The sequence below is a fragment of the Hippichthys cyanospilos genome, chromosome 6 (assembly GCF_059441005.1).
Source record: "Hippichthys cyanospilos isolate Australia breed blue-spotted pipefish chromosome 6, RoL_Hcya_1.0, whole genome shotgun sequence".
In the NCBI taxonomy this organism is placed as follows: Eukaryota; Metazoa; Chordata; class Actinopteri; order Syngnathiformes; family Syngnathidae; genus Hippichthys; species Hippichthys cyanospilos.
The window spans coordinates 14,834,703-14,854,235 of NC_142374.1; the positions used below are offsets into that span (position 1 = coordinate 14,834,703).

Below are 19,533 nucleotides of genomic sequence, written 5' to 3' on the forward strand. Positions count from 1 at the left end.
GTAAAAAATTATTTTAATTACAACGTCATGATAAATGAGAATACGTACTGGATATGTCAACCATACTAAAATCTGTATTATTCCAGCCCAGAAGGTGGTGCTATTGAATTCCTGCAAGTACTTGCTCATTGCGCTCATGTTAAGGTCAAACGAAGAAGAAAGATGTCTGCCTGCAGACTTCTCCGCTGCTGCGTTTCTTCCAACTTTTCTACACTTTTGTCATTAACACGTTCAGCGCCGCATTCGTCGCACCGGATAAGATCTCCGTCTTCCTTCCTAAGAGGCATTTCGTCCTCGAGCAGTTTGTCAGCAGGTATTTTCTCGCCGCCTAGGTCTTGTGTTTCGTTTGCGCGTTAGCAAACATTAGTTAGCCGGTAGCTAAAGTAAAGGACGTATGAGCGAACGCATTGCCCGCGCAGTTTGGATCAATTGTAATGAATAACTTTTCTGCTTTGTTTTGTATTTGTTTGTGTGCTTAATTTAACAGTCAGCCCAGTTTGCATTTTTAAATAACTTTTCTGCTTGGTTATTTATTTTTCTTTATTGTATTTCAGTTCTTAAATTCACAGATAAGCACGAATGGATTCGGGTCGAAGACGATGGGATCGGCACTGTCGGTATCACCAACTTTGCCCAGGTACATTGAGCCTGCTTGAATGAGGACTCTATCCAAATATCGATGATTCGATATTACCGACTAACATATTTGGTCAACACGGAAATACTGCTTGTAGGAGGCCCTGGGTGATGTGGTTTACTGTGGGTTGCCGGAAGTCGGGACGCAACTGGCTCAACAAGGTAACCAGTCCAAGCACCTATCTGAATGGAGTTCTAGCATAAGGAAATAATCTTATCTGTCCCCCTTTGACGTTTCAGACGAATTTGGAGCTCTGGAAAGCGTCAAAGCTGCCAGTGAGCTTTTCTCTCCGTTGACTGGGGAGGTGGTGGAGGTTAACACCCTCCTGGCTGACAAACCAGGCCTAGTCAACAAATCTTGCTACAAAGACGGTAAGCAAAGAAAAGATCCGATCCTCAAAACTCATTTAGCATTCCACCTTGTCAAAAAGTGCTTTGAAAAATGTTAGCTCAGGAAAAAACTTACTTTTTAACACTAACACATGGCAATATCTAAATTTTGGTGTGAAACACCTTATTTGGGTGCAAAATACCACTTGATGAAAGAAACAACTCATTGAAAAAGTTTATGCTTTGATTGACCTGCCATTTTAGAAGTATAAAATTCATGTTTTGTTTTTTTTAAAACCAGTCACGCAAGCAACAAACTCAAATGTATGATATTGTTCAGACACAATTAGATCCATGGCCTCCCCACTATTCGTCGTTCACACAGACACTGGAAACAAGAGTCTTAATTAAGTCCAAATGCAGGCCAGATTGTCACAGCGCTGTGCTATGCACTGAACCTCACGGGAAAGGAAGTCTTCTGTCAGGAAAAACACTACCTTTTGACCCTTATGCTGCTGCCTTAACCAACCAAATTGTAAAGTTCTTAAGCACTATCTTTCTATGCTTTAAGAAGTAATTTAAAAGCTGTCAATGATATGACATATCCAAACCAAACTTACCCCTAGGGCTGCTCAAAATCTTCCAAATTTGTGGCGCCCTGATGGAGTCCAACAAACATCGAATCTAACCACTTTATGTTTTTTATTCAACACAGGTTGGTTAGTGAAGATGACCATTGCCAAGCCTTCCGAGCTGGACTGTCTGATGGACGAGGCAGCTTATGAGCGATATATCCGCTCCATAGAGGACTAAAGCCCATCACACTTTCCTCCTCATATAAACACTTGGCAAGCCGCTCTGCTGCCTGTGTTGTGCTAATGTGAAGAATAGCTGCTCGTAAAGGCTCGCTTACTTCAGGGGACCAGCCAGAGTTGAGTTCTTGCAGCCTCAATAAGCCCAACAAATGAAAAAGTGTGACGCACAAGTCAGTCTTATGTTCCCTGCCATTTCAATTGAAGAAAGCACGAGCATCCTGGGCTATAAAAGCACTTTGAATTTGGATGTACACTGTGGACAACTGTATAATAAACCTCATGGTTGATTAAAAAAAAATTGTTAGAAAATTATTTGCTTGTTCACTGCTTCTTTATTTGCTGTTATTTGAACACTCAACGGTAGGATCCGGGTGTACTGTTCCATTTGATTTTATAGGGCATATCCTTTGCGCAACCTATTTTCAAAATTTGTTGCTACCAGGAATCATACTGACAAATGAGCTTCAGGCATTCTGCCACTAGATTTGAGCAGTACAGTTTACACCTATCATTTCATATGGTTAGGTAAAGGTGTTTATTGACTAATTATCCGTCAGTATTAATATTGTCCATTTTGATAACCCAAGCAATCAGCTCAAAAGGGGAAAAAAATGCTCATGCAAACTGTCTCAAATGTCTTTTTAATAATTTTGTATGTAAGTATCCCAATATGACACCACTTTAGGACTGAAGTGAAGCTGTGGTTCAAGTGAAGTAAACAATTATTTTAGGTGATATTAGTCATGCTGTGCAAAATAATTGTGCCGGAATATTACATTTCAAGAACTTTCTGTGAAAAAAAAAGAAAACTAATTTCACCTATAGTACCTCTTACCAATGCCCCCTGATGTGTTTGAGACATCTGTTGGAAGTACAGTAATGTAGTCAGAGATGAGGTGCACAATATGTCACTGAATGAGGTAGGCGAAAGAGTAAAAATACTTTAATGCCAATATTTAATCACAAAGCTCTTTTAAATCAATGAAACTTCTACCCAACTGTTTTTTTGTATAGTGCCGCCGCAAAGTCGGGCATTTTAGTCTGTAAAAAGTCTATAAGAGAAGACTGTGGACTTCTCAAGGTGGGGCTTTTGGCTCTTGATCACCTGTGTGTAGTTAGAACAGCCCCACTTGGTAAGACAGAGAAGCGATCCTTTGCGTTTGTGGTGCGCCTGGCTCTCCCTCGCGGTTGGAGCTGTACGGGTGGGAGCCCCTCCATGCGGCGATGGTCACTCTCCAGCCTCGCCCTCCTCTGGGCTCCCTCGTGCAAGACGCTGGCAGTGAAATCTCTCTCATTAAGAAATGCCACGGTCTCATCCCTCTTGCGGCTGATATAGCCCTTGAGGACAGCATTGTAAGGATTGTCTGCGCCGTCCCCGTCCGGATCGTCCAACTGGTGCTTGAATTCCATGCGCGTGATGACTGGAAGAAGGAAACGTTTTCCTCCGTCTGGATGGGCTAAGCCCAGTGCCTCGTTGACCAGACGGGGCGGCAGAGGCACCAAGTCGCAGCCTGAGCATTTGTCCACATATTCTTCATGTTGTCTTCGTACCTGGGCCACGTCTTGAAGAGAGCGACTTCGCCTTTCCTCCAGGTCCGTAACTATCCTCTCGGGGTATGTCTGGCCCAGCACCACACCTGAGTAAGACAGGACAGGAGATGGTTTGATCTGTGTTGATTCTGATTCAATATAATTTGTAGTACGGCAGCCCTTACCCGCACGTCGGAGCATGGACGCCGGGCATTTCCACGGTTTGTGAATAAGCTCATCGGGAAGCTCTGCGATTTCAGGACACCACTTCCTAACGTAGCTGCCGTAAGGGTCGCACGTCATGGCGGCGTCGACGGGATGCATGACAAAGTTCCAGTGATCCAGACCGCACATTCCGCCGTTCTGCCACATCATGGCATCGATGGCAACATCAGCGTCCACCAATGTGTCCTGCACACATAATAATTACTGTTAAAAATGGCCCACATTGGTTGAGTGACATGCCTCACCTGAAACCAGCGGTAGCCCTCCTGCCAAGGCAGATGGAGATACGCTATGAGGAAAGATGCCACCACATGTCTGGTGTAGTTGTTCATCCAGCCCGTCAGCCACAGCTGCCTCATGGCTGCATCTACCAGAGGGTAGCCTGTTCGGCCTCGCTGCCAAGCCTTCAAGTGACTGCGATTGCTGCTCCACCGCAGCGCCTGTAAGAGTCGTCCATGCATTTTTTTTTATTGCGTTTCTTCTCTTTTAAATGTATGCCTCGGGCTGACTAAAAGTGTATTGCTGACCTTGTAGGGGGGCCTGAGCGATTCCCAGGGAAGATCGGGAAACAGCGTAAGCTGCCAGTACGCCAAATCCCTCCAAGCCAGTTTGCGTTGGAATTTTGCTGGTCGACACCGTGCACCCTTGGCATCCCACAGGAGCCAGCGAGGGCTGAGCTGACCGAAGTGGAGGTACGGCGATAGAGAGCTGGTGTTGGGGGCATCAGCCCTGCTGGACTCTTTGTCGTACCTGTACACACCTGGGAAGCGAATAGAACGAAGCTTGAATGAAGGCTTCACGGCAATGTCTGCGAGTGGGGTGTCTCACCGTCTAGGAGAAAAGCGTCTAGTCTGGCATGAGCGCCCTCTTCACTGAAATCCCAAGACTTGCGTATATTCTCCGCCCAATCAATCTGAAAACCAAGAATTACAGAGAATTAGAACAACTGTATTTTGTAATAGTTTGATGTGCTGTTCTGCTGTGACAACAAACCATGGTGCCGTCCTTCCTGCGTGGCATATGAGCCAAGCCCAGATTGTCCAAAGGGATGCCCTGAGGCCAGCTGGAAGGTGCGGGGAGGGACACGGGTGGATCCAGTGGCACACCAAATGCGGAGCCTGCTGGATTTTGTCTGCAGCAGCTCATGAAGTGGGACACAGATCCAATTCCTACAAAACAAGTGAAAACATTTTTTTTTCCAGTTGTTGTCAGTAGGGCTGCAAGGATCGCAAAAGTTAATTGATCACTCAGATAAAAAATACATTGTTTTGATCACTTTGCTAGAAAATGGGACATTATTTCAAACTGATAGTGTGGAAAAAAAATCATTCTGATTCTAATCATGCTTTTTTTAGTTCATAACATGTTACAAAATAGTTATTTTTTTAAGTAAAATATTTCCTGCTTCCATGGAGGACGACTGAGGTCGATGAGTATTTACTTTTGATAAGCTGAAAATTCAGACTATTTGGACACATTTAGATGAAAAAGGTATTGTAAACAATCTGTGATCAAGAATTACTTCAATAATTGATTTATTGTTGATAACTGTTGCACCTTTAGTTGTCATGTTTCTGGTAGCATTGGCCTGCTTAACTGGTAGGACCTCTCATTTTGGATTAACAGCAAGTGGACCATCCAAGAAGCGGAAGTGACAAACGAGGAAGTAAATATTTATTTGTTGACTAAATCATTTTCCATGTTCCGTTGCTACTTGTAACATTATGTAACAAATTATAGAAATTCCTTAGATTATTTAAGATATCAGAAAAGAATGAATTTAAACGATATAAAACCATTCTAAATACAATTTTTGAGATGCATTAACATGATTTATTTCATTGATTTTCCATCAAACTATGTCAGCAAACAGAAAATTATTTTTTGACTTGTGTTTCACCTCAAGACAGTAGTTGGCGGTAGAAACCAGTCAATGGCTATGTCTTATAGTGTCATCATAATGTCACAGACTACAAAAACAGACCATATCATTTTTCAGTTTTTGTGAATGTCAATAAATTTAACCTACAGTGCATATGTATAAATATTACTGATGCCACTAAACAATTTGAGTGGTTTAAGGAAAAAAATAATTAATAACTAATTATTTTGCCTTTAAAAGCATTTACAAGATTAGGAAAAAAATGCAATGCACATAGTTTGCTAAGTGTGTGCACAAGGGTTAAATCCATATTTTGTTACCTGCTGTAAACTGAAAATGGCATTTTCAGTATGGACCAAAGACACAAGGTCAGCCTGTGAATGTCTAACAACCGACAATTGAACCATGGTCATCGCCAGAGCCTTGAGCACAATTGATGTCATTTTCAGTCAACAGTATGGATAATAGAATCGTTATCAAATATATTCACTATGCGTGAAAATGGCTAAGTATCCCTTTGACCACCTAACAAATAATTTATCGCTTAATATTCCTGGCTGTTGATGGCCATTTTTGAGTTACTGTAAGGACAGACAAATCTTTAACTTTTAGGTTTGTCGCACCTCTGAGTCCCACGCCCTTGGTGCTGACAGAATAAGGGTCTCTAACGCAGTACGAGTGGAACATCTGGCATTGGACCCCATTTTTTTGCAGCGTCGACACCACCTCGTCATCCCGCTCCTTCAACCAGGGCTCATAGAGGGCGTTGGCCAGCACTGTTTTAGCCCCAGTCTCCTTCACCAGAGCTTTAAGCGTACACAGAGTAGGGGATCTGCCACCGTTTGTCTCAAGGAACACCAGATGACTCCCAATCCGCTCCAAAGAGGACCGAAAGGAAGAGAGGGCTTGATGCAGCCAGTATTTACCTGCCACAAAGAGACAAGATCAGTGGACAGAATATTTTGGTTGAGACACAATTTTCCCCTCCATGAATCATTTCTGGTTTTATTTGAAGTATGGAAGCTGATGAAGAAATGATTTATACAACTTACAAGCTCCTCCCATAGCCACACTCATCCCAGGGCCCTCTTCTTCTTCGGGGCACCAGATGAATACGGGTATAACAGGGGCCCCCGACTCCAGGCAGCCGACAAGGGCAGGGTTGTCACACAGTCTCAAGTCCCTGCGGACCCAAAGAAGCACCGGCGCCTCGCCCAATGGAGAGCGGGGCAATCCAACGACATGTTGGCCTGCCGCTTTCCGACGCTTGCGTCTGCTTTTGGGATGTTTTGTTTTTTCAGACTGCCCTTCCATCATGTCATCTTTTGTGCCCAGTTCCTGCTTGGCAGACACATTCAGACATATTTCTTTCTGATGTGAGGGATTTCTGATTCTAGTTGCGCCTTCCTTTGATCGGCCACTTTGATTGGATATCCCGTCATATGACTGTCGCAGGGATCTTGTTTTATCTTGCGTTTCAAGAAGAGACAGGGTCACTGCTAATTCCAACTCGTCATCTTCAGCCTGTCATGAAAAATTTCAATGAGACAATTCTTTTTTTTTCACATTCAATACTTTGATTGATTGATTTATTTATTTATTTTTGCCAATCAAATTTCAGCCTCTTCCCAGGGTTTTCACAATTAGTCTTACTGGCCCATGTCACGTAACTATAATTACAATGAGACTGTTTCTTTTAAGCAGTCCTTCTCAAATAGTGAGCGTGTGTAATTGGTAATTGCACCAGGTGGAGCAGTTGCAACCTCAAATAAGTTTGAGCTGGGTGTTAAAAAAACAACGACACTTAATTAGCTGTAAACATTTTGTAGTATCTAAATCACAACAGTCGTTTATGTGAGTATCAAGGGGTAAGAACTGCAAGCATGTGAAAAATGTGTAAAAAAAAAAACAAAAAATCTGCTTGATTGTAGCTCCGCCTCTATTACTCGAGCAGGTGTCCGCCTGCTGATTATCACCTGAGCGATTGCTGATTTAAACAAAAATATCTTTTCTTACAACTATAAGTGTTAAAATTATACACTTGCCGTTTTTAACTTAGTCCTACTAATTCATAAATCCTGTGCTCAAATATTATTATTGTTATTATTATTTAAACATTAACCAAAAATTTGGCGAATCAAATGTCCAAGACAAGTGTTACGTCCAAGAGGGCACGAGAGGTAAGTTTTTTTCACTTAAACTAAAAGTTATCCCCCCTCCCCTCCCATTTTTTTTTAAAAACTTTGACTCAGATTAGATATACGGTTACAGATTCTTGAGACAATGTGATCTTGAAAAGATACGAAACTAAGCCATGAAGATATCCAAGATCGAAAATGAAATATTAGCTTGACGGTATATAAAAATAGATTGATGTAAGGCCGAACTACCTAGCTTTCATAAAACCATGTGTATACTATCTTTGAGTTCCCAAATTTACATCACACCTTTAATGCGATCATTAAGTTCAAGACATTACAGACCTTCGTGTAATATTCCTGGTAGATGGCGACGAGGATGGCGTGCAAGGAGCGGTTGGCCGACGACAGAGGCTGGACAATGGGCAGAAACCGGTCGCGGGTCTCCTGGTCACCCAGGATGGACAGGCACGTTGCAAAGAACCCCTCCGGATCTTCCCGACCCAGTAGTACTTCCCTTAGGAGCCTTCGGACCAACGCCAGCTCGCCTTGTTCTCCAGTTTGAGCCATCTTCAACTCGAAGGTGATTGTCTTATTGTGTCACTTTCTTGCGTATAAACTCCAAAAGCACACAAGCACGGTTACCAAACAGCTGACTGGAGATGTTACACAAGAATCCAGTTTTGTAATCTGCCATTATTTTTGTAATGATCTAGTATTACCGCTAAGGGGAGCTCAATCCTAAAAAGCCAGACAAGCGTTTATCTCTGGCATCACCACACACCAGCATCAGCACTTAGACTTTCTTGTTCATTATGGTTAAGACATAGAATTCACATGTGATGAATTACCTACTCTGTTCGCCCTATTCATTAACATAACAGCCATTGGATTGCTCGGGCCATCCCTTAACCACTTCATTTCTATTTGCAAAAAAAAAAGAAGAAAAAAAAAGATTAATGACATGGGTTCCTACAAGCTAAATGTGATCAAACCACCTCCCTTGTTTTCATTTGAAACACCACCTTCATCTTGCGTTTCAAGTGCACCCCTGTGATGTGAGGCTGCAAAAAACAAAAGGCAGCAGACACCGTAACAAGCAGTGAATTTTTAATCATTCACTCTGCACAGGGATTGATTTTAATGAGACTGTGCACACGCTTTTGAATATGCACAGCAGGGAACGTGGAGTTGAGACTCCTGCGTAGCAAACTCTGGAATTCCTGATAAAGGAATCGCTCATTGTCTTGTTTGCTGACATTAAAATGTGTTCCAGGAGTGTCTCATTGCACAGGGCCACATACAATCCATATTGTTCAGTGTATGAAGAGGAGTGCGTTGAAAGCGGCGGTATGTGCAGCGAGTGAGAGGGAGAGCGAATGAGATTGAGAGAGAGGGACAATCAATAGTGTTTAGACAGAGAAGTGGAGTCTAAGTGTGTGATCAATAGAGAGCAGAGAGGAGAGATTAGCTGCTTTTCTCTCTCAAACTAACACTGACAAATTGGTGAATTGGTGTATCGGCCCTTGGGCTAAACGGATTGACCCGCTGTTTCCATGTTCTGCCGTGTACTGTCAATAAAGATCTCTGTTCTGTTCATTGAGGCATTTGGCATAGGGACGGGGCGAAGCATCAAAAGAAAGGCGAGTCGGGAAAGATTTTGGACAACTCGTAAAAGTTGAATTGAAGGCAACTGGGGTACGCACTACTGCCATTTTTTTTGATGGGCCAACACAGCCCTTTGCCTTTGATTCAACTTTGTGCATTGCCCAATCTAAATGATTAAAATAGACGTCTTTATAAAGCTTGAGTAACTTTGGTTAGCAATATGTCATTGACTACTGCTGTCTTGGACTGGAATGATGACAAGAAATTATTTTTGTGAAGGTATAGAAAGGGAACCAAACAATCATCAATGGACAATGGGTTTTTTGGAAGGCATTTTCTTGACTGAGCAATTTGGATCAAATAATGGCATGCATTAATCACTGTTACTGTCAAAAGGGATTACTCTGAGCAAAATAAAATTCAATTGTTTAGCCAGCCCCTCAATCATCATTTTAACTATGAATTTCCACCATGTCTATTTTTGAATCAACTAAGCTTTTGAAATGTAGATTACGATTGGTGCTGTGTGTCCCTTTGAAGCAATTTACCCCACATAACAAACTACTGCGGTAGGGAAATATGCTAAAATCATTCAAGGAATTTCCCTTGTTTTCTCAGATCCTCTGCCTTGGTCACATTCCACGTAAGGATTTGTTAACCGGTTGAACACTCCATCTTTTGCCACCTGGAAAACGTGTGTAACTAACATGGTGAAAAGAAAAGGACTGTTTGTCTGCGTCAGCATGTTTTCAGGTGGCAAAGCACAAGTGACCTGTAAAGAGCCAGCTGCTTGCTGTTGAAATTTTCAAAAACAATCGTAAATATCTGACACTAAATAGTAAAATCTATGACAAAAACTTGACATACACTCCAGATATGGTCTCATCTGCACTTTAAATTTGATTAGAGTCAATATCTCAACAGGGCAGCAGAAAAACTCAAAGTCAAGCAATCATGCATGGGCCCTCTTAGTCAGGTAACAGGCCGGCAGACCAACTCAATTGTGAGTCAAACAGCATCTGTCACCAAGAGAAACACTCGTTGACTGTGTTGAGATGCAGTCAATAACCCTTTTAAAATCCAAATTTTGGTTTTTAAATGCCACGTAAGCGTGCATACCCTGCAGTTACATCTCTTGTAACCTGAATATGTGGTCATGAAAATGAATCCGGGTGAAATCTTTTGAATGGGTCATTGGTTTGTGCTCTATCATCAAGGAGTCTGGGTCTTTTTGGCGTACAATAACTTCTAGTCTGCCCTCCTATGCTGTTTTATGCCTAATTCTCTAAAGTATGTAAACTAAGATAGTTCAAAGATTTCAGAAGCCTACATTTTGACACTCATATCAACTCAAATATGAATACAAACAGGTATAAACGTAGTCATCGGAAGTTAAAGCTCATTGAAAAATGCTGAGAGTTAGCTAGCTTTTAGGCTACATCACCATCTACCATGATCAAGTGAAGTTGATTGCCATCTTTTGAACTCATTAGCCAGTCCCTGAATCATCTTGCTGGCTATTTTTGAATCAGCTAACCTGTTAAAAAATACGTTATGACTACATGAAAGCCTATCGTTCAGTTAGTTGCAGATTTAGCAGTTGACCTGCCACGGGGAGTTAATAAAAGTCAGTACTCAAGAATTTGCACTCAGCTCCAAAATTTTGGTGACCCGTGCTCTGAATTGATTACCTATTAGTTGATAGGCGAATTCATATGATTACTTAATATATTGGCTCTGGTTGAGATACAACCACTATCATTTTGGTTATTTTACCACTTCCTTTTTATGTGATAAATATGAAGAGTGTTAACAGCATTTTCATTCATAGTCATCAGGGCTGCTGGGGACAGGGGTACTTTCAGAGTTGATGATTTTTGTCACAAAGGTTGACCTTCCAGGGAAACATACTTATTTGTGTTTTACTAATTTTTCAGTTTATTTGCTTCCTATTCACGTTGTCTTCTGGACGACATGTCAACCCACCCATTCAAGAGCATCACTGACGTCAGAGATGTCGAGTACTTTCACGGCAGCAATCCTTTCTTCTCTCCTTCCTCAATTTGGTATCTCACAATACACATGTGCATAAATTTTAGATCCTCTGCGCGTATGAACAAATGTGCTCCCTCGTGCAAAAATGTGGCCCTATATTGAGGATGAGGCCCTACGCACAGTGTGTGTTTTGCATTTAGAGAGGGGGGACCCTGAATGTAACTATTGATTAAAATATCTGCAGCTGTAACGGCTATAGGCTACCATGAATGCAACATTTTTGGACATGGTTATCTTACCATTAGAATATGTTACCGACTCATGCCTACTACATAGCCAAAAGTGTTTTGGGGGTACTCTTATTTCTCTCGCAGCCAGGCATAGGCCCAGGTACACTTATTGCGTCATTCCCATTAAAACAACAGCGCACTCACATGTTCATCCTCGTGAACGCCGCTCCAAAAGCATAATAACATCTCAGGGAAAATTAATGGAAAGACAGATTAAAAAGTAAGTGAGAAGAAACGGGCCACTGGTGTAGCTATTTGCTACTCATAAATCATTGTGACACACCTACGTGCATGTAGACTCACGCATGGACACACGCATGGGTACACGCACACACACACGCACAAACACACAAATGTGCATGTACTGTAATTAACCACAGGCTATTTACTCTCTCCTGCTGTAAATTAGACATGCAGACACAGTTATTACATTAGGGGGATCTGCCATGCAGAATACTAACAGGAGGAGGAGGAGGATGGGGTTGTCGTACACACAACAAGCAGCTCGTATAAACACAAACATAAACACACGTATGCACACAACAAGAACGAGTGCATGGAAGAATCATAGACTTGACGGGAGCGAAAATGAAGCCGCAGCCCAGAGAATGGGGGCCCCCAGCTCTTTGTTCCCTGCTGCATTTCATTATCTGAAACGCCAGCCAACACATACGACGCACCTCCCCCTTCCCCAAAGCTGTCTACTTCCACTCCACGCACACTCACACACACCAGAATAAAACCAAAGCATAATAGTGATACTGCGTCAGAGTCCTTGTTTGGTATCTGGGTACTGCGTGGTCATTTCGAGCACATTGCTTTAATCTCCGAGTCCATTTGCCTATTCCAAGCGGCCCGATAGTAGATGAGAACTTGATTAAAGCAGGTGTCGATACTCCCGTCTCCAATTACTTCATGAAGTTCCTTTTTTCCACCCTCACTCCTCCTCCTATTGGTGTGTGTCCTCCGGTTCCTCTCACCCTACTCGGTCCCACCATTTTCCCACGGTGATCGATAGCTCATTACAATCATTGACTGCGGCTCATCAGCACCTGTTAAGATGGGCCGAGACAGAAAGGACGTGCATGTGAGAGTGTGTGTGGTTCAATAAACAGAAGGGATAGGCCTGGAGTGTGTCAGAGGTGAGCCGTGACATTTGAGCGGCTATTTTTTCTTATACCTGCCTTGTGGTAGCTGTATGGTCTGCTGCGGGCTGGGGGAACATCTTAATATGCGACTCACGTGGGTGCCGTGGTTTGTTGCTATGGTGATTGCCAAGGGAGCCCCGGTATTATAGGTGTTTATTGTAGACGAGCGTAAAGCTACTCGTCGTCTAACAGGACACGCTTTTACCGTGCTGTGTTAGACCACACATTAACATAGCCGCAGAGGGACAAAGGGAAAACACGAGAACCCACCACAGTCAAGTGCGAGGTGTGATGGTGAATAGATTAGTCGGTATTCATATTCCTGGAAGACAGACCTTGTTCAAATACTCGGTTGTTGGTTTAAAGTGTCTCCGCAGGGTTTGTTATGGGTGAGAACACATTGAGCTTGGTGAAAGCAAACACAGAGAGGACATCTGACCACAAGGAAAAAGCAAAAGATTTGTGCAAAAGACAAAACCAAACGCGCAACCGCCAGATCCCAAAAGGTCCTCCGTGGATTCATTCGCAGGGTGGGGCCGGAAGAAAAGAGAACATTTTGTGCGCGAAAGTGAAATTTCAAGAAAAAGGGGTGCATCAATAGGGTGAATACAAATAAGGGTTGAAAAGAGAACTCCGCTCTCTCAACCCCATGCATAAATTACACACACCATTTACATATTCATTATGTTTTGTGTACTAATGAGAGTATTTGCTTAATGGCTTCACCACTACTGACAGCTTTTGTCTGTCACAAGAGGAATGAAAGAAAAACGAAATAGAAAGGGGCAGGGGTCATTTTAAGTAAAGTGGGCACAATCAATTGTACACAATGGTTTTTATTGATAATCACATCAATTGCGTGACTCTCTTAATGCTCCCAACATTCGCAAGGACGCATGAAGTGGAGCACATATGACGAGGGTTCGGTAAAAGTTAATTGAAGCAAACTACGAACACAGAACTCACTCCATTCCTCTGCTGTTTTCACAGCAAGATAAGTAAGTGCTGCAGTAATTACACATAGCCCAGGCAAGCCAGACATGCTTTAGGTGCCAAAAACTCTCTCAAGCCACAAGTGGACGGCGATTAGCCACAAGTGGACCGCGATTAACTACGTCTCTAAAGAATTGGTAACGAATGAAGATTTTCACTTGTGTGTGCGTGTGTCCGCTGTTCGAACATGCCACATTTTAAAACACACCTACTAACAAGTCGCCAAGTGGATGAGGAAGAGAGAGGGATGTAAACGTAGTGACGGGGGGAAGGGCGACGAAGGGATGAGCTACAAATGAGAGCGATGGCGGCGGCAGGTTGGCACAGTGCCATCCAGTCAGGGCTTGAGCGGGGGCGGGCATGGGCGAAGGGGCGAGGAGAATAAGAAAGGCAAAGAGAAGCAGACCTTTGTGTACTGCCACCCTGATGCCCCCTTGGCATAGGCGCAACGGGGTAACGCAGACCAACTCGTGCAGCTGGCGAAGAAAAGGAAATCTGCCAATAGCTGGAACGCAGATGTGAGCAAGATGCCAGCGGGCAGCGGAGCGATCCACGGATGAAGGACGTTGACAATCCAAATAGAAGACCGTTTTTAATTTCAATATCTACAGCGATGAAAATTCTTAGGAGAAAGAGAATGCTGGCGAAAACGGGGTCTATTCGTCTATGCCAGCGAACGCTTGCCAGCCGGCGGGCACCATGCCAACGTCCTTGGCGCGTCCAGAAGCTAACGGGACCCATGGACATCTGTCCTGTTTGAATACAAGCCGATTCAGCTCAGAGGATTTTACCGTTTATTTGGATAAAGATGACAAAAGGTGCCAAGGCAACACGGCAAACGCTCTCAAGTTGGCATCCTCTCCGGGGCGGCAAGGGCACGGGGAGAAATTTGGCATGTTTCCAAATCAAGTTAGCACAAACATTTGTAAACAGAACCCCCGCCCCCCTTTGTATGGTTAGCAGGGCGTTTCTCGGACGCCGTCAATGTTTGCGGAGAAAGCATGCCCTCAAGGGATGCGCCCGCAACGAAGATGGCAGCGTGCCAAGTATTAACTGGCAGCCATTTACAAGCATCGAGAGAAACTGTACGGAAACAGTCTCAAAAGCGGAAGCTGAAAAGTTGCGGACTGTTGCAGTCTGGAGACAATTCCATCTGAGCTCTATTGACTGGACAACGTCAAGTTCCTTGATGCCAACTCTGCTGAATGCCTACACCAGGAGGAACATCTACCCATTCCAAAGACCAAGGGCGTACTGGTCCATTATGATGACGAGCTAACTGGGACGCGCCTGTTAAGGACGATTCGCGGAGGACCTGCAAAGAATGGATAATTTTGAGCCTAATGAAGAACAGTGGGAGTGTTGGATGAAAATGATGAAGCATCTCTTTCTTGCACATACACACCTGGGAGGATCTTAAAGGGATCGCCACTGGCAGCGTTAAAGGGCGGGACGCGCTGGCATCATCTCCAGGGTGTCAGGGTTTCACTGGAGGGAGGGATTTGCTGTCATCGGGGGCGGGCAACTGTCTGGGCATGGGATCTGCAACTAATTAACAGCCACACGCTAATTCCAACAGCCGATCATAATTAGCGATTTAATCGCTCGTCAAGGATTTTTCTCTCCCTCCCCCTCCTTAAATTGCATCTGCTATTTGGAAATGTGCGGATAAGCTGAGGAATGCCGGAACTCACCTCTCTCCTCCCTCCCATACCGCTTTCCTTCATCCTTGGCTCCAGACTCCAGTGGGATCTTAATTAAGCCCTGGCTTCATTATGCAAATGGAGTACAATAAACGACAGCAGATCTGGAACCGAATTCGGGACTGAAACGGAACAGTGGGCGAGGGGGGGGGAATGGAAGATTACCAAATCCGTCTGCGATTTGACTGGATGATTACAAATGTATTGTTGTAATATGTACACACTGCTGAACAAGTCTTAGAGCCAAGATTATTCTAGGGAAAAAAATGACTGGAATGACCCTGAATATGCAGAACAATCTTTCTCCCGATGGTAATTCATATGGGAACAAATGACAATGAACGCCTTAATAACACAAGTTGGCCGTTGTTGTGGTTTAGCAGCGAGATGGTAGCGATGGAAGCAGAGAGAGGGGACAAACGGAAACACTGTCGTTGGCAGCTAATGTCATCTCGGTTTAATCATCGCATGGGATCATGGGGTTCATGAAAATTCATTTGCATATCATTAAACGGAGAGAGGTTATTTGGCACGGGCAGGCAAAATGGGATTGGATGAAAGAAGGAAAAAAATGCCAAATGGAGGCGCTCGTTATTAAACAGCAATGTTTTATAGTCTGCCAGCCGATTCATTTAATTTGTTGGTAATTAAAATATGTCATACTCAATCAATCATTCCAACAGGGATACTATCAATGTTTCTCTCTGGGGGTGGGGGGGGGATCTTGACATTTTCCAATAACAGACTTAGTCCTTCACCTGACTGCAGTTGACCCTATCTGCCATCATCAGACACATCCAAACATCCATTGTAACATTAATAATAATGAGTTGAACTAAGTTGTGGAGTTGTGATGTCATCACTTGTTCGTCATTAAAGTCTGATGGGCCTGGCTATGTTTGTGCCTGCATTCACATTTGCATAAGTGCTATAATTAGACCACCTTTTCACATGCAGAGCAGTTTGACAACATGGCAATCACCCCCCAGCACACACACACACACAGCGTCGTGACCACCCCATATCATGCCGAGTCTGTTGTCTGTGAGCAGGGAGTGTAAAGATTAACATAATTCAGCTAATAAGTGTGAGTAATATTCACACAGTGACGCGTGGCGCAGGACATTGTCCTGCTGATGTGTATTTGTATCTCATTATAGATGTAAAGTACTATAAGGGGGTGGCATGTGCCGCTGGGGGATGGTTTGGCACCACCAATAATAACAGTGAATGGGAAAAACACTCCCAAAAATGAGCAGTTTCAATATCTTCATAAATATAAAACAACTGGTCACTTTTATGGACTATGCTGTTTCTTGACTCAAAAATGTCTGGCTACACTCACAGGCTAACGTTAGAATTAAACACTATTGTATCATTAGTAGGAGTGTAGAATCACACTGCATCTTCCAAAGCGTTTCTTGTATTGCGATTTAGTTCCATTAAGTGCACCAGAGACAAAATAGCAGTTTCAAACAGCTAAATTGCTACCAGGGATCTTTCTGACCCAACATAAAAGTAATAGACTACATACAGCGCATTCTGACAGTATAAATGCATGTTGTTTTGCCACTGTCAGAGTAACTCCCACAATTGACCCCCCTCCCTATATGTAAACACTTTCATTTTTTCGAACTAGGGCTGGAAATACTGTTGTCAATGTCAGATAAGTCGACTTAAAAGTTGGTCAACTAAAAATGCACCACCGTTCCTTACACTGCCCTTTGTTGCAGACCTATGCAGTGTTGCAATGGAAGCAAGGTAAAATAATTTCCTCAAAAAACGCAATATTGCAAGTTTGGGATCATATACTATTTTAAAAAAGTGACATAAATGAAGTAATGCTCAATTATTGCAAAACGGAAAAGGCATACAGCAGTACTTCATGGAAAAAACACATCTTCACATATATGGCACCTTTGCTTGTCTTGGTGCACGAGTGGCTAAAATGCTTAAGCTATTCTTGTGCTTAAAAACACTTCTTGATATTGCAGTTAGCTGGCTTTCACTGAAGACAATATTAGCACATAGAGCTTGCCGAAATAAAGAACTTCCCAAAAAGTATTAGGGCTGTACACTGCAGCATCCGAGAATATAACCTGCCACACCAAACAATCTATCGTGGCCTGGTTTTGGGTGTTCAAATTTAACCAGTTAGGAGGCAGTAAAGCACAAAATGCACCCAGTCTGCTCATCAAGAAGAAGAGGACGAAGAAGATGAAAAGGAAGTTCATACCTCATAGTAGCAGCTCCGCTCTCAAGTTTACTTAGGGAATTTTGTTGAAGCATCGTTTGTGATTTGAAGGACATAATTAGTACATATGTAATGTACATATATATATATATATATATATATATATATATTATATGAACTAAGTGGTAGTTAGGGTTTGTTGACCTTTAAAACTGTTGTTGACCTTAAGCCTTTCTCTCCCGTTGGGACAATGCGTCCTACAGCTTTTAAAAAAATCCCAGTGGGGATAGGAATTGTAGCAATAACAGGAAATGGCATCCCAGTGGTTCATTACACACAGATTCTAGTGGCATTTTTTTCCCCCATACTCAACAAACCAGTGCTGGGCCGACAATGTGTCAACAAGGTGGGTTGCGTTGTACAATTTCTTGTGAATCAACAATTTATTATTGTGAAAATATATTGATAATATGTGCTATATATGTGTGTTTGACTCAAATCACACTGATTAGTATGTATTGTAGGCTTTTAGTGATAGTTTTCACTTCACTGGCATGTTTATATTATTATCATCATCATTATAAATTACCGATGGGACAAAAATCTCAAGGCCTGTAACATAATATATGAAAGTGAGAATTTTCAAACAAATTTTCCAACTATCCTAGACTTATGAACAAGTAAGAAATGCCAAAAGTTTTTTTGTTTTTTTAAAGATCAACAGTAAAAGGGTTAAATGCTGTGTGCTAATACTAATCATGGTTGCAAACTGGCAAATTTTATTGCTGTCTAAAAATGAATAAGTATCGAAGACAATAAACAAAATCACAATCTACCTTAGTAAATTATTTAAATATATTAAGATGATCAAAAATGGGGAATAGGATAAGGAAAATATATATTTTAGTTCGCTTGTAACAGCCCTAGTTCAAACCTTTGTACACTGTTGTAGAAACTGAGTGCTGCCATAATAACCCACCCAGTCTTCAAGGAGGCTAAACAAATAATCTTCTTAGCAGAAGATACAGAAGAAACTACACATAAAATGAAGTTGGGTGAGAGTTAAAATTTAAAAATTCGAACAGTGTGCAATGAACTAGTTTCCTGAGCAGTGTATGAATATGTGGTCCGGTAGAGCAAAAACACAGAATAGAAACAAAGACAGTGTCATGTTACATCAAAATTGGATTACTTTGCTGTCATTGGAATGAATGGAACAATGTTGTAAAGAACCCCTGTACTCCTGTGGAAGCCATGTTTGGAGTAGATCCTTGGTGCGTGCAAATCAAAGCCAGAAAGTAGTTTCAAAAGGTAAACACTTGTATGGATCTTGTATTTTATGGAGGTGTTTTATGCCACTATGTAAAAGTCTTGACCAAAGTTAATTAAATAATAAAGTAACATCTATTGTCCAACTCATTAACAGGAATCACAAAGCAAGCGCGCATTTGCAGCAGAATGTAGGATATATAAATAGTGTATTTGCGTGTGCAGGCCGGCTCTGCCACATGATTGATTAGGATGGTGTGGCTACCATTAAAAAGTCATTTAAAAGATGGATAGGGAGCACATTTCCAAATAAAAACCACTTTATACCTGATGAAGTGCTGAACAAACTCTCCTTCTGAGACATTTACTGATGACTCTGGGTGCATGACTGAGTGCTATGTGGTAACAACTGTGGGAGACACCGCAATCAACTTGGATAGTGCTTAAAAAAATGCAGTGGTTTTTGTATTGAAGTGCAATCAATCTAAATGTGTGTACAAATTGTCACAAACACCCTTATATATGTTTTACATGTACATGGAGGCGAAGTGCGACTTTACCCTGCAGCTTTCCACCCCCCAAAAAGCAAAACGATGGATAAAAAAAAAAGTGTGAAATGTATTTCAGCTCTGTCTCTTTAATTCAGGCTCCAACCACAGCAGCATGCTTTGGATTCATGCATAAACATGAGCTGGCCTTTCAGCTCCCTCCTCACATAACCAATCTAAATCTAAATGAGCCCCCACTACAGATTCACCAGCAGGCAATGACATTACA

The 19,533-nt window shown here is 42.4% G+C and overlaps 2 protein-coding genes and 1 long non-coding RNA gene across 3 annotated transcripts; 1 reads left to right on the forward strand and 2 right to left on the reverse strand.

Annotated features, from left to right (window-relative positions):
* Positions 1-19: 19 nt before the first annotated feature.
* LOC148422314 (glycine cleavage system H protein, mitochondrial-like) lies at positions 20-2,093 on the forward strand. Its single transcript, XM_088416436.1, has 5 exons — positions 20-313; positions 555-637; positions 735-798; positions 877-1,008; positions 1,682-2,093. Exons 1-5 carry the CDS (start codon positions 163-165, stop codon positions 1,777-1,779), a joined length of 528 nt encoding a protein of 175 aa, XP_088272562.1. The 5' UTR covers positions 20-162; the 3' UTR covers positions 1,780-2,093.
* A 615-nt stretch (positions 2,094-2,708) lies between these two features.
* LOC148422315 (uncharacterized) lies at positions 2,709-8,293 on the reverse strand. The gene is made up of 9 exons (XM_088416432.1): positions 7,902-8,293; positions 6,471-6,942; positions 6,042-6,344; positions 4,530-4,705; positions 4,365-4,449; positions 4,064-4,296; positions 3,782-3,976; positions 3,497-3,722; positions 2,709-3,418 (listed from the first exon to the last, which is right to left on the reverse strand). Exons 1-9 carry the CDS (start codon positions 8,124-8,126, stop codon positions 2,883-2,885), a joined length of 2,451 nt encoding a protein of 816 aa, XP_088272558.1. The 5' UTR covers positions 8,127-8,293; the 3' UTR covers positions 2,709-2,882.
* A 5,323-nt stretch (positions 8,294-13,616) lies between these two features.
* LOC148422316 (uncharacterized) lies at positions 13,617-15,567 on the reverse strand. Its single transcript, XR_015865798.1, has 3 exons — positions 15,285-15,567; positions 14,996-15,138; positions 13,617-14,905 (listed from the first exon to the last, which is right to left on the reverse strand). It is a non-coding gene; the product is annotated as an uncharacterized LOC148422316 (long non-coding RNA).
* Positions 15,568-19,533: the final 3,966 nt, after the last annotated feature.